The sequence below is a fragment of the Bufo gargarizans genome, chromosome 8, assembly GCF_014858855.1.
Source record: "Bufo gargarizans isolate SCDJY-AF-19 chromosome 8, ASM1485885v1, whole genome shotgun sequence".
NCBI classification, from domain to species: domain Eukaryota; kingdom Metazoa; phylum Chordata; class Amphibia; order Anura; family Bufonidae; genus Bufo; species Bufo gargarizans.
The window spans coordinates 196,053,972-196,067,009 of record NC_058087.1 but is presented as its reverse complement, the minus strand read 5'-3'; the positions used below and the strand labels follow the sequence as shown (position 1 = coordinate 196,067,009).

The window sequence follows — 13,038 nt, the reverse complement described above, 5'->3', positions numbered from 1 at the left end:
TAAATTCTTTCCTGGAAAGATCGTTGTTCAAAGTTAGTCTTCAAAATTGCACATTTATTCCCCTGGATATAATGATTTATATAAACACCCGGGATAAGTTCTCCATCTCCTTGGATATAATGATAGCGATGAGCGTTCGCGCTTCTTTTACTGGTAAAAGGTGAATTGCGTTCTGGATTCCATTACCACGGACCAATCAGCAATTATATGACGGATTGCGTAGCGGATTGCCTTTATTCATTCCGTTATAATAGAAGTCTATGGGCCGCTAAAATGATGTTTCAGTGATAAGGCGACTGTCACACTGCGGCAGAGCGATCCGGCAATCTGCTCGCAGACGGGCACCATTTGTAGACGGATCCGGTTGTATGATCTCTAAAATGGGCAAGAAAGATCCATCACTAAAACCATTTTAAGGGCTTGTCCACACGACCGCGTGAAGCCCGTGACCGTGCTGTGTACCCCAAAATGCGGTCCGCAATGCATGGGCACCCACCGTGTGCCAGCCGAATGGGGATCGAGGCCCCTTTCACTTCAATGGGTCCACTATCCCTGCCCGTTCCGCAAAAAGATAGAGCAAGTTCTATTTTTTTTGGGTTGCGGAGGTACGGAACGGAAACCCAGAAATCACTACGTAGTGTTTCAGTAGTGTTCCGTTCTGCATCTCTGGATTTGCGGATCCATTGAAATGAATGGGTCCGCATCCTTGATGCAGAATTCACACGGAACGGTGCCCGTGTATTACGGATCCACAAATGCGGTCCCCAAAATGGCACCAGGCTTCACACAAACTGTGCGCCCCGTGGCTGTATTGTGGCCTGCATACGGGAGGTCTGCAATACACGGTCACCGGCTGAGTGCATCCTGCTTCACGGATCGTGGACCCATTCACTTCAATGGGTACAAAATCCAGAAGATGCAGAACGGAGGTACAGAATGAAAGCCCATGGAAGCAGTACGGAGTGCTTCCGTAGGTTTTCTGTCCGTGTCTCCGCACTGCACGCACTACTTTTTTGCGGTGTGGACAGATCACGGACCCATTCAAGTTGATGGGTCTGGATCTGTCTGCGGACACCGCACAGATGTTGCAAATTGCGGTCCCCAAAGCACGGCACGGCCAGCACACGTCGTGTACATGAGCCCCTACATTGTGAGTCACGTCTGATCCCTTTGTGATCAGTTTATCAGTACGCAGTCAGAAACGCTGCTCTTTTGTGTGCGTCATGGGAACGCAATGAAACGTAACGGAATGCGTTCTGGTGCGTTGCGTTCCCTTCAGTTCAGTTTTGTCCCCATAGACAATGAATGGGGACAAAACTGAAGCTTTTTCCCACCCTATTGAGACCCTATGAAGGATCTCAGCAGCGGAAGCGGAAAGCGCGGATGTGAAAGTGGCCTTAGGCGTATTTGAGGCGCAGTTTGTGGCACAACGGCTAGTGTTGGCGCAATCTGTGAATTCTCCCTGCACACGGCGGGTCTACAACAGCGGGTGTGGCGTCGGTGGGTGGAAGCGGAGGTCTCATTTACTATTTTCTATGGCTGTTTCAGGCAATGAAGCTATGAAGATGTATGACTTTGTTTAGCGGGGGTGGATCCGCGGAAGTTATGAAGAGGCGGTTCCTTATTTCTATAGCGCTAATACTAATTTTAAGTGGTTTTCCTATTTCTGACAATGTGGGCAGATCGCTAGGATGTGACCCCGCGTCTTATCATTGCGGGTCCCACCTCTGGTACCCGAACCTACTCTGAGAACGGATCTGGGAAGGTGGTCGCAGGAGGACCCCGGGTTTTCCTGGGTCCGGCCACCACCAGGCGCTCCACCCATAGCAGTGAATGGGAGCGCACGGCGCTTGTGTGGCCGCTACTCCCGTTCATTTCCATTGTGTCGGCGTAAATGGCTGAGACAGCGCTCGTCTATTTTCCGCGTCCCCATAGAAATGAATGGAGGGAGGCTTCACATGTGCAGTACGCCCGGCGCTAATGTGCGCTCTCCGTTCTCGGTGTAGGTGCGGGTTCCAGAGCTGAGATCTAGACCGATCAGATAACGCAGTTTATCCTAGCGATACGCCCTTTGTCTGAAATGGGAAAACAACTTTAAATAAAGATGTGGTTTCGGGAGTGCGATTCTCATTTTCTGTATATCGCACATGGACCCATGGGTTCTGACAGAAAATGGGGTCCGGACATGAGAACATCTTTGTACTGTCCAAATCCGTGTAGCCGAGCCGCACATTAGAGAACGCGTCCTGTTCTTCTACCTTGTGCGCAGCAGAATAGTCAGCATTTAACTGATAAACGGATGAGGTCTTGTGAGCGGCCATTGTGTGTAACTAACAGCATCAGATAAAGAGAAAACTAGGCGCGCGCTGGAGGGGACGATACCATTGCCCAATACACAAAATAGCCGAAATGCACTTTTCAAAAAATATAAAAATGCTAAAAGTTTATTCCCCCCTGTGAATGCGCGACGTTTCGGCTCTAAAGTTGAGATGAAACTTCACGTATCCACCTGGGGGAGCAGTTTTATACATTTTTGATTGCTGCCTTTTTGCTATAAGTATTATATATACGTAATATTCATCTAAAAATATATTTGTGTGCGTATATTTTTATACAGTTGCAAGAAAAAGTATGTGAACCCTTGGATTTAATAACTGGTTGAACCTTTGGCAGCAATAACTTCCACCAAACGTTCCCTGTAGTTGCAGATCAGACGTGCACAACGCTCAGGAGTAATTCTTGGCCATTCCTCTTTACAGAACGGTTTCAGTTCAGCAATGTTCTTGGGATGTCTGGTGTGAATCGGTTTCTTGAGGTCCTGCCACAGCATCTCCATCGGGTTGAGGTCAGGACTCTGACTGGGCCGCTCCAGAAGGCGGATTTTCTTCTGTTTAAGCCGTTCTGTTGTTGATTTACTTCTATGCTTTGGGTCGTTGTCCTGTTGCAGCACCATCTTCTGTTGAGCTTCAGCTGGTGGACAGATGGCCTTAAGTTCTCCTGCAAAATGTCTTGATAAACTTGGGAATTAATTTTTCCTTCGATGATAGCAATCCGTCCAGGCCCTGACGTAGCAAAGCAGCCCCAAACCATGATGCCCCCACCACCATACTTCACAGTTGGGATGAGGTTTTGAGGTTGGTGTGCTGTGCCTCTTTTTCTCCACACATAGTGTTGTGTGTTTCTTCCAAACAACTCAACTTTGGTTTCCTCTGTCCACAGGATATTTTGTCAGTACTGCTGTGGAACATCCAGGTGCAAACTGTAAACGGGCAGCAGTGTTTTTTTGGACAGCAGTGGCTTCCTCTGTGGTGTCCTCCCATGAAATCCATTCTTGTTTAGTGTTTTACGTATCGTAGATTCGCTAACAGGGATGTTAGCATATGCCAGAGACTTTTGTAAGTCTTTAGCTGACACTCTAGGATTCTTCTTCCCCTCATTGAGCAGTCTGCGCTGTGCTCTTGCAGTCATCTTTCCAGGACGGCCGCTCCTAGGGAGAGTAGCAGCTGTGCTGAACTTTCTCCATTTATAGACAATTTGTCTTACCGTGGACTTTTGGAGATACTTTTATAACCCTTTCCAGCTTTAGTGTCACAACCAGACAGCTGAGAAGCTCTGACAGAGGTCTTTCATAACCTCCTCCTTGACTTTGTTGTGGTATTCAGTTCCTCATCTCGTTAGCCTCTCTCAGCTGTCATGTGTTGGACTAATTGCTTCCCTTTAAATTCCTCCCCAGAAGGCTTTTCTGGGCGGCTTATATTTCTTCCTGGAGTGTGTGTGCACGCTGGTCTTGTTCTCCTGTCTGCTACAAAAGCTAAGTGTTGAACATTTATCTGTTACTTTCTGTTTGCTGGATCCCAGGTGACCCTCACTCCCTCCGTATCTTGTGTAGGGAGCCGGTGGTCGTGTCCCCTCACTATCGTAGGGTGCTCAGGGGTTATATAGTCAAGGTACGTGGATATGCAAACCTCCACCATTCGGATCTTTGCATAGGCTGAGCAGCCAGGGAAAGTGCCAGGTCTTCTGCAGGGGTCTCCCTTGGTTCCTTAGTTTTGGGATCCAGCGAGTCGTTTATACATGTTGCTTTGCCTTGTTTCCTGTACACCGTCCGTGACATTATAAGCCGCCAAAACCGTCTTAAGCATGGATCCGGTTTCACTTTTGGCTGAACGCTTCCAGGGTCTTTCATTGGAGGTAGCTGACCTCCGTAAGACTTTTTCTCAGCTTCAAGTGACCGGTTCAGCTTGCGTTCATGGAGCTTGTTCTGAGCCTAAGATCTCGCTCCCGGATACGTTCTCTGGGGGTAGTGAGAATTTTGTGCGTTTTAGAGAGGCTTGCAAATTCCATTTTCGCCTTCTTCCCCATTCTTCTGGTGATGAGGAACGGAGGGTGGGGATCATTATATCGCTGCTCAGGGGTAACGCTCAGTCCTGGGCCTTTTCGCTGCCGGAGGGGGCACGGCCTCTCCGTTCAGTGGATGAATTATTTTTAGCCCAGGGTCAGATATATGATGATCCGGATCGTATTGCTCTGGCTGAGTCTAGACTACGTCTGTTATGCCAGGGTAAACAATCCGCAGAAATATACTGCTCAGAATTTCGGAGATGGGCAGTGGATACTGGTTGGAATGATGCTGCACTCCGAAGTCAATTTTGCCATGGTCTTTCAGAGGGATTGAAAGATGCATTTGCCTTTCATGAGAGGCCTATTTCTTTGGACTCTGCTATGTCTCAGGCCGTTCGTATTGACAGGCGTCTTAGAGAGAGAGGAGAGATGTCTCCTTCCTGTCATACGCAGTCCCAGGACAGTGCAGCGGTCCCATTCTGTGCGCAGGGGTCTCAGTCGCTGTCAGCCCCTTCTGAGCAGGAGCCCATGCAGCTGGGGTTGATTGCTTCTGACAATAGAAGATTCAGCTCGCATGGGAGGGTTTGTTTTTGTTGTGGAGGTATGAATAATTTGGCAAATATTTGTCCCTCTAGGAGATTCAGGCAGTTTTCTGGGAGTAATAAAGAAACAAACAGGAAAAAATCTTTTAAAAATGTTCCGTCTGTTACTATTGGCAGGGTTGAGGCGGAAATTGAAGGTTTTCCATTTGCTTGTAGTTCCCGTTTTGTCCTGCCGGCTAGGGTGGCTCTAGAGAGCAAGAACATTTTTTGTGAGATTTTTGTGGATAGTGGAGCAGCGGTCAATCTCATTGATAATCAATTTGCGATAACTCATGGTTTCCAGGTGCGCACTTAAGGGAAAGGATATTCCTGTTTTTGCTATTGATTCCGCTCCACTTTCTCAGAAATCATTAAAGGGCATAGTTCACGATATCCGTTTAATTGTGAGTGATGCTCATGTTGAGGATGTGTCATGTTTCGTCCTTAGCGGTTTGCCTACCCCTCTGGTGTTGGGGTTGCCCTGGCTCACTAAGCATAACCCCACCATTGATTGGCAAGCGAGGCAAATAAATGGTTGGAGTGACTTTTGCAGAGAGAATTGCCTCACGACATCTGTTTCTGAGGTTGCTACTAAGACTGTACCATCTTTTCTCTCTGAATTTTCGGATGTCTTCTCTGAGAGTGGAGTTCAGGATTTGCCCCCGCACAGGGAGTACGATTGCCCTATTAATCTCATCCCAGACGCCAAACTGCCTAAATCTCGTTTATACAATCTTTCCCAACCTGAGAGGATCGCTATGCGTGCTTATATCTCTGAGAGTCTGAGAAAAGGACACATACGACCCTCGAAGTCACCTGTTGCCGCTGGTTTTTTCTTTGTTAAGAAAAAAGATGGTTCTTTAAGACCTTGTCTGGATTTCAGGGAGCTGAACAGTATCACTATTCGTGACCCGTATCCGCTTCCTCTGATCCCGGACCTGTTTAACCAGGTTGTTGGGGCTAAAGTCTTTTCCAAATTAGATCTAAGAGGGGCATACAACCTGCTCAGGGTCAGAGAAGGAGACGAATGGAAGACGGCCTTCAATACCCCTGAGGGCCATTTTGAAAACTTGGTTATGCCTTTTGGTTTGATGAATGCCCCAGCCGTTTTTCAGCATTTCGTGAACAGCATTTTTTATCATTTGATGGGAAAATTTGTATTGGTGTATTTGGATGACATTTTGATTTTTTCTCCCGATTTCAAAACTCATAAGGAACATTTACGTCAGGTCTTGCTCATCCTGCGGGAGAATAAATTGTATGCGAAACTGGAAAAATGTAAGTTTGCGGTTCCAGAAATTCAATTTCTGGGGTTTCTTCTCTCCGCTTCTGGTTTTCGCATGGACCCCGAGAAGGTCCGCGCTGTGCTTGAGTGGGAGCTTCCTGAGAATCAGAAGGCGCTGATGCGTTTTTTGGGCTTTGCCAATTATTACAGGAAGTTTATTTTGAATTATTCCTCTGTTGTTAAACCACTCACTGATATGACCAGAAAGGGGGTAGATTTTTCTTCTTGGTCAGTAGAGGCGCGTAAGGCTTTTTCTGATATCAAGGAGAGTTTTGCTTCCGCTCCCATCTTGGTGCAACCTGATGTTTCTTTACCCTTCATAGTTGAGGTTGATGCTTCTGAGGTGGGCGTGGGGGCGGTCTTGTCTCAGGGTTCCTCTCCTGCCAATTGGCGACCGTGTGCCTTTTTCTCAAGAAAACTCTCCTCCGCAGAGAGAAATTACGATGTGGGAGATAGGGAATTGTTGGCCATCAAGTTGGCTTTTGAGGAATGGCGCCATTGGCTAGAGGGAGCCAGACACCCTATTACCGTATTTACTGACCATAAAAATCTGGCCTACTTGGAGTCAGCCAAGCGTCTGAACCCGAGACAGGCCAGATGGTCTTTGTTCTTTTCTAGGTTTAATTTTGTTGTCACGTTCCGCCCTGGAGTTAAGAATGTGAAGGCAGATGCCCTGTCACGTTGTTTTCCGGGAGGCGGGAATTTTGAAGACCCGGGTCCCATTATGGCTGAAGGTGTGGTGGTCTCTGCTCTTTTTCCTGAATTGGAGGCAGAGGTGCAGGCAGCCCAGTCAGAGGCTCCTGATCTTTGTCCTCCTGGGAGGTTGTTTGTGCCTCTCGCTTTAAGACACAAGATTTTTAAAGAACACCACGATATGGTCCTTGCTGGGCACCCGGGGGTAAGAGCCACACTGGATCTCATCGCTCGGAGATTCTGGTGGCCTGCGCTTCGTAAGTCGGTTGAGGGTTTTGTGGCAGCCTGCGAGACTTGCGCTCGTGCCAAAGTCCCTCATTCACGGCCATCAGGTCCTCTCCTTCCCTTACCCATTCCTTCCCGTCCTTGGACACATCTGTCCATGGACTTCATAACGGACCTGCCTCGTTCCTCGGGGAAGACTGTGATTCTGGTGGTGGTGGACCGTTTTAGCAAAATGGTGCATTTCATCCCTTTTCCTGGTTTGCCCAATGCTAAGACGCTGGCGCAGGCATTTATTGATCACATTGTCAAATTGCACAGTATTCCTTCAGACATAGTCTCTGATAGGGGCACGCAGTTTGTTTCCAGATTCTGGAAGGCTTTCTGTTCTCGCTTGGGGGTTCGGTTGTCATTCTCTTCTGCTTTCCACCCGCAGTCGAATGGCCAGACAGAGCGCGTCAATCAGAATCTGGAGACATATCTGCGCTGTTTTGTGGCGGAGAATCAAGAGGATTGGTGTTCTTTTTTGTCCCTTGCTGAGTTTGCTTTAAATAACCGTCGTCAGGAGTCCTCTGATAAGTCACCATTTTTTGGTGCATATGGGTTTCATCCGCAGTTTGGGACTTTCTCGGGAGAGGGGTCTTCTGGTTTACCTGATGAGGACAGATTCTCCTCGTCTTTGTCATCTATTTGGCAAAGGATTCAGGATAATCTAAAGAGCATGAGTGAGAGATATAAGCGTGTGGCAGATAAGAGACGTGTGCTTGGTCCGGACCTGAATGTTGGTGATCTGGTGTGGTTGTCTACCAAGAATATCAAATTGAAGGTTCCCTCCTGGAAGTTGGGTCCTAGGTTTATTGGGCCTTACAAAATCCTGTCTGTCATCAATCCTGTTGCATACCGTCTTGATCTTCCTCAGACTTGGAAGATCCATAATGTTTTTCATAAGTCCTTATTGAAACCTTATGTTCAACCCATTGTACCCTCGCCTTTGCCTCCTCCTCCGATTATGGTTGATGGGAATCTTGAATTTCAGGTCTCTAGGATTGTGGATTCTCGTCTTGTCCGCGGTTCTCTTCAGTACCTTGTTCATTCGGAGGGGTATGGTCCTGAGGAGAGGATGTGGGTCCCAGTGACGGACATTAAGGCCTCTCGTCTCATCAGGGCTTTCCATAGGTCCCATCCCGAGAAGGTGGGTTCTGAGTGTCCGGAGTCCACTCGTAGAGGGAGGGGTACTGTCACAACCAGACAGCTGAGAAGCTCTGACAGAGGTCTTTCAGAACCTCCTCCTTGACTTTGTTGTGGTATTCAGTTTCTCATCTCGTTAGCCTCTCTCAGCTGTCATGTGTTAGACTAATTGCTTCCCTTTAAATTCCTCCCCAGAATGCTTTTCTGGGCGGCTTATATTTCTTCCTGGAGTGTGTGTGCACGCTGGTCTTGTTCTCCTGTCTGCTACAAAAGCTAAGTGTTGAACATTTATCTGTTACTTTCTGTTTGCTGGATCCCAGGTGACCCTGACTCCCTCCGTATCTTGTGTAGGGAGGTGGTGGTCGTGTCCCCTCACTATCGTAGGGTGCTCAGGGGTTATATAGTCAAGGTACGTGGATATGCAAACCTCCACCATTCGGATCTTTGCAAAGGCTGAGCAGCCAGGGAAAGTGCCAGGTCTTCTGCAGGGGTCCCCCCTTGGTTCCTTAGTTTTTGGATCCAGCAAGTCATTTATGCATGTTGCTTTGCCTTGTTTCCTGTACACCGTCCGTGACATTTAGGCAAGTCAACAATTCTTAATCGTAGGTCTTCTGAGAGCTCTTTTGTGCGAGGCATCAGTCACATCAGGCAACGCTTCTTGTGAAAAGCAAACCCAGAACTGGTGTGTGTTCTTTATAGGGCAGCTGTAACCAACACCTCCAATCTCATCTCATTGATTGGACTCCAGTTGGCCGACACCTCACTCCAATTAGCTCTTGGAGATGTCCTTAGTCTAGGGGTTCACATACTTTTTCCACCTGCACTGTGAATCTTTACATGGTGTGTTCAATAAAAACATGGTAACATTTAACTCTTTGTGTGTTATTAGGTTAAGCCGACTGTGATTGTCTATTGTTGTGACTTAGATGAAGATCAGATCACATTTTATGACCAATTTGTGCAGAAATCCAGATCATTCCAAAGGGATCACATACTTTTTCTTGCAAGTTTATTCAAAATAAATAAATAAAAAACAACCCAAAAAATTATATCTATACACAAGGTAATTTACAGATATACATACATATAAATATATAGTTGAATATATATATTTTAGTCATTTGAGTAGTGTAGGATAATCGCTATAGGATGCAGTTTAAGACGCTTCACTTACCGGAGATACGGCGCATGCGCAGTGAGAATTTGGACGGAGAGGGAGCAGAGAGTCGGGCGCATGCGCACTGTAACTGTGCGTACTGCGCCTGCGCGGGTGAAGAAGACGGAGGCCGGCGCTTCGACTCGCAGGAGGCGGTGACAGCATTAGTGATGATCCGTCTCCTGATCAAGCCAGGAAGAGAGGAGCGGAAGACAAGAAGACGGACTATTCCAGAAGCAAAGAAAAGACATCTGGAGGAACCACGTGACCGGGAGGCAGATCTCCTGAACGGCTGCACTTTGGAAGGTAAGTATCTGGTCACTAATCTTTCCTCCACAGGTTAGATTTTTTAATGCAAAAAATGGTTTAATCCCTGAGAACCCCTTTAATAAAAAAAAAATGATGATGGGAGGAAAAATAATCCATTCAGCTTGATTCCTGAGAAGATTGCCCTCGCTGCTCCTCAGGATGCAGCCCATCATCAACCTCCTACAGGGGTCACCTGTAATACTCCACATGTCTCATTGTCCTGACTGGAGGAGACAGAGGTGAAGTTTCCTTTACTCTCCCCAACATTTCTGATGGAATCTTCATTTTTGTACTGATGTTTAGTGGGTTTACTGCTTGTTTCTCAATGGAATGCAATCTCTGAGCTGCAGGGGCTAATTCTTCTACAGGAGCTCTCCGCCCTCTTATGCAATTCTTCCTATTTAAGCTTTCGGTTCCTGCTCCTCAGTACCACAATGGCGTCTGCTGATCTGAGGGCCGAGCTGGACTGCTCCATCTGCCTGAGCCTCTATACAGACCCCATATCCCTGAGATGTGGACACAACTTCTGCCGCTCGTGTATCGTGAGTGCGCTGGATGCGCAGGAGGCAGCTGGAGTGTATTCCTGTCCTGACTGCAGAGCAGAATATCCGGAGCGTCCGGCCCTGGAGAAGAACAGGAAGCTGAGGAACATAGTGGAGCGTTTCTTATCTGCTCGGCCTGACATGGAGGAGACCAGGATCTTCTGTACTTACTGTACTAAGTCTCCTGTCCCGGCTGTGAGGACATGTCTGCAGTGTGAGACCTCCATGTGCCATGAACATCTCGGAGCCCATAACAAGTCAGTGGATCACAGTCTGATTGAACCTACTGTGTCGTTTCTGCACAGAAAATGCTCCACACACAAGGAGGTGCTGAAATACTATTGTCCGATGGACGCCGCCTGTATCTGTGTGTCCTGCTGGGTGGCCGGAGACCACAAGGAACATGACGTGGAGCTACTGGACGTGGCCTCTGAGAAGGAGAAAGAGAAGCTGAGGAAATATCTGGAGGAACTAAACCCACAAAAAGCAGAAATTCAGAGTAAACTTCAGAATCTGCAGGATCGTCAGAGGAATATCCAGGAGAAGGCCTCTGATAAGAGGAAGAAGGTCAGGAAGTTATTTATGGACATTAAGGAACAACTGGAAATGGCAGAAAAGAAAGCGCTGAGCGAGATCTCCAGGCAGAAGAAGAAGATTGTGTCCCAGATATCTGATCTGATCAAGAAGCTGGAAATAGAGGAGAAGGAGCTGTCCAGGAAGATGGGTCACGTGGAGGAGATGTGTCATGTCACCGACCCAATAAGACTCCTACAAGAAGGTGACATTACAGTATGTGGTCATGGAGATGATGAGGACACAGGGGGAGATGGTGGAGAGGGCAGGTCTGAGGATGATCTGGATGAGGTTCTGATCTCACTGACCTTACACCGATCTTTGAGGGATATTGTCACCAATGTCACATCAGAGCTCGGGCTCCATGTTCCAGACATATTGCTGGATGAGGACACTGCTCATAGATCTGTGAAGATATCAGAAGATCTGAAAACAGCAACAGAAACAGAAGAAGAACAGAACAGACCAGAATCACCAGGAAGGTTCCTGGATCGGTCCCAGGTGTTAAGTAGATGTGGCCTCTCCTCAGGAAGACATTACTGGGAGGTAGAGTGGGACCAGATAGGAATATGTGTCATCGGACTGTCCTATCCCAGTATAGAAAGGAAAGGACGGCAGTCTGGTATTGGACTTAATGATAAATCTTGGTGTTTGTATATGTCTGGTGCAGGATGTGTAGTGCGTCACCGCTCAGTCGCATCCCCCCTCAATGTAGATACAACATGTCCTAGACTTGGGGTCTTCTTAGACTATGAGGCCGGGCGTCTGTCCTTCTATCAGCTGTGTGACCCCATCAGACACTTACACACCTTCACCGCCTCCTTCTCTCAACCCCTACATGTTGTCTTCTGTGTGTGGGTTGGAGCCTCTGTTAGAATAATAAGCTGAGGCCGATGCGTCCACGTCCCGTTATAATCTCCGCCTATAAGTCACTATATAGCGCTGTATGGGCAGAGCCTCCGATCACACAATGTATATGGCGGCTCTATGGGGGGGGTTACTGTACGATTATTTTATATTCCTTGGAGATCAGATCCAGAATCGATGCTTGAGACAAATAAAAAGTTACGTCGTCTGCACACGAGTTCGGGTGAACGCACATCAGACCCGCAGCGTATCCGCACCAATACCTGCAATGTGCGATTACGGTTTTTGGTGCGGATAAGATGCGGTTTTCCACTGAAAAGGGTGAAATCCGCAGCTAAAACCACAAACATAACTGACAGGCCGCAGATCTGGGAATCCGCACGGAAATAATCGGCGAAGTGTACGTGATCGGGGGAATCTCATACACTTTGCTGTAATTCCTTACGGTTTTTCCACATGGGAATTCGCGTGGAAAGACTAAGCGTATTCCGCAGCGTGCACAGATGGCCTTCGGGTACAAGCGCACGGTGCGTATTACCTGCTGGTTTTCCAGAGTGAAATAATACCGCCTAAGCAGATAGGATTCCCAGTATCTCATCTACACGGAGCGGAAGTTTCCTGCGTCAGGAGTGACCTGCGTAGCGGATCCGGAGATCTGCGGCCGGTGGATCGTCCGTGCGGATTTCTCCCTTTACAATGCAGAGGGGGAGATCTGGGGAAATCCGTGTCAGGATCTGCAGGTAACAGGTGTGGATCCTGGAGCGGAGATACACCGCCGAGTGCACGTACCTCATGGGGGCATCATTAACCCTTCCCCGCCCTCCACTGATGTCGCTGTAGGGGCTTCTTTATGTTTCTGGGACACATTTGGGGAACATATAATTATTAATCAGCTTTTCCTATTTCTGTAGAGATGTGACAATGTGGCGCTTCTTTCCGCACTATACGCGGCATTTGTTGTGTTTTTTTCCCTTTTTATGGAATAAATGTCTGACTACTTCTGTCCATCAGAGTTGTCGGTCCTGTCATCTGGGTGTCAGTGGTCTCCTCCGCCATCATATCTGTTATAACCGCAGGTAATGAGTTCTGCAATACACTGGATCTGTACAGCGCCACCTGCTGTTCTCTTCCTTATCTTTGGCCGGTCGCGCTGAGCTGGTCGCACGCGCTCAGTTTAAGGCGACGTCTACACGACGAGGTGTCTTGGTCCCAACTCTATATATTGTTTCAGTGAGAGAACTGTATGCAGCAGAGCTGTATGTCTGTGTAGTTGAGCAGTGT

The 13,038-nt window shown here is 47.8% G+C and overlaps 3 protein-coding genes across 3 annotated transcripts in view; 2 read left to right on the top strand and 1 right to left on the bottom strand.

Annotated features, from left to right (window-relative positions):
- LOC122944605 (zymogen granule membrane protein 16-like) overlaps positions 1–10,147 on the bottom strand; it is a 94,431-nt gene extending 84,284 nt beyond the window's left edge. The window contains exon 1 of the mRNA XM_044303057.1: positions 9,485–10,147. Within this exon, the coding sequence (XP_044158992.1) occupies positions 9,485–9,546 (62 nt within the window). The 5' untranslated portion in view covers positions 9,547–10,147. The remainder of the gene's footprint in view (positions 1–9,484) is intronic.
- A 28-nt stretch (positions 10,148–10,175) lies between these two features.
- On the top strand, positions 10,176–12,963 carry LOC122944592 (E3 ubiquitin/ISG15 ligase TRIM25-like). The gene has a single exon (XM_044303024.1). The coding sequence runs from the start codon at positions 10,210–10,212 to the stop codon at positions 11,776–11,778; it is 1,569 nt and encodes a 522-aa protein (XP_044158959.1). The 5' UTR covers positions 10,176–10,209; the 3' UTR covers positions 11,779–12,963.
- LOC122944600 overlaps positions 11,375–13,038 on the top strand; it is a 565,582-nt gene continuing 563,918 nt past the window's right edge. The window contains exon 1 of the mRNA XM_044303042.1: positions 11,375–11,436. The gene's annotated coding sequence lies outside the window, so the exon portion shown is untranslated. The remainder of the gene's footprint in view (positions 11,437–13,038) is intronic.

What these genes read in the sequence shown, in the direction of transcription:
- LOC122944592 (XM_044303024.1), top strand. Translation starts at nt 10,210, where the DNA reads ATGGCGTCTGCTGATCTGAGGGCCGAGCTGGACTGCTCCATCTGCCTG.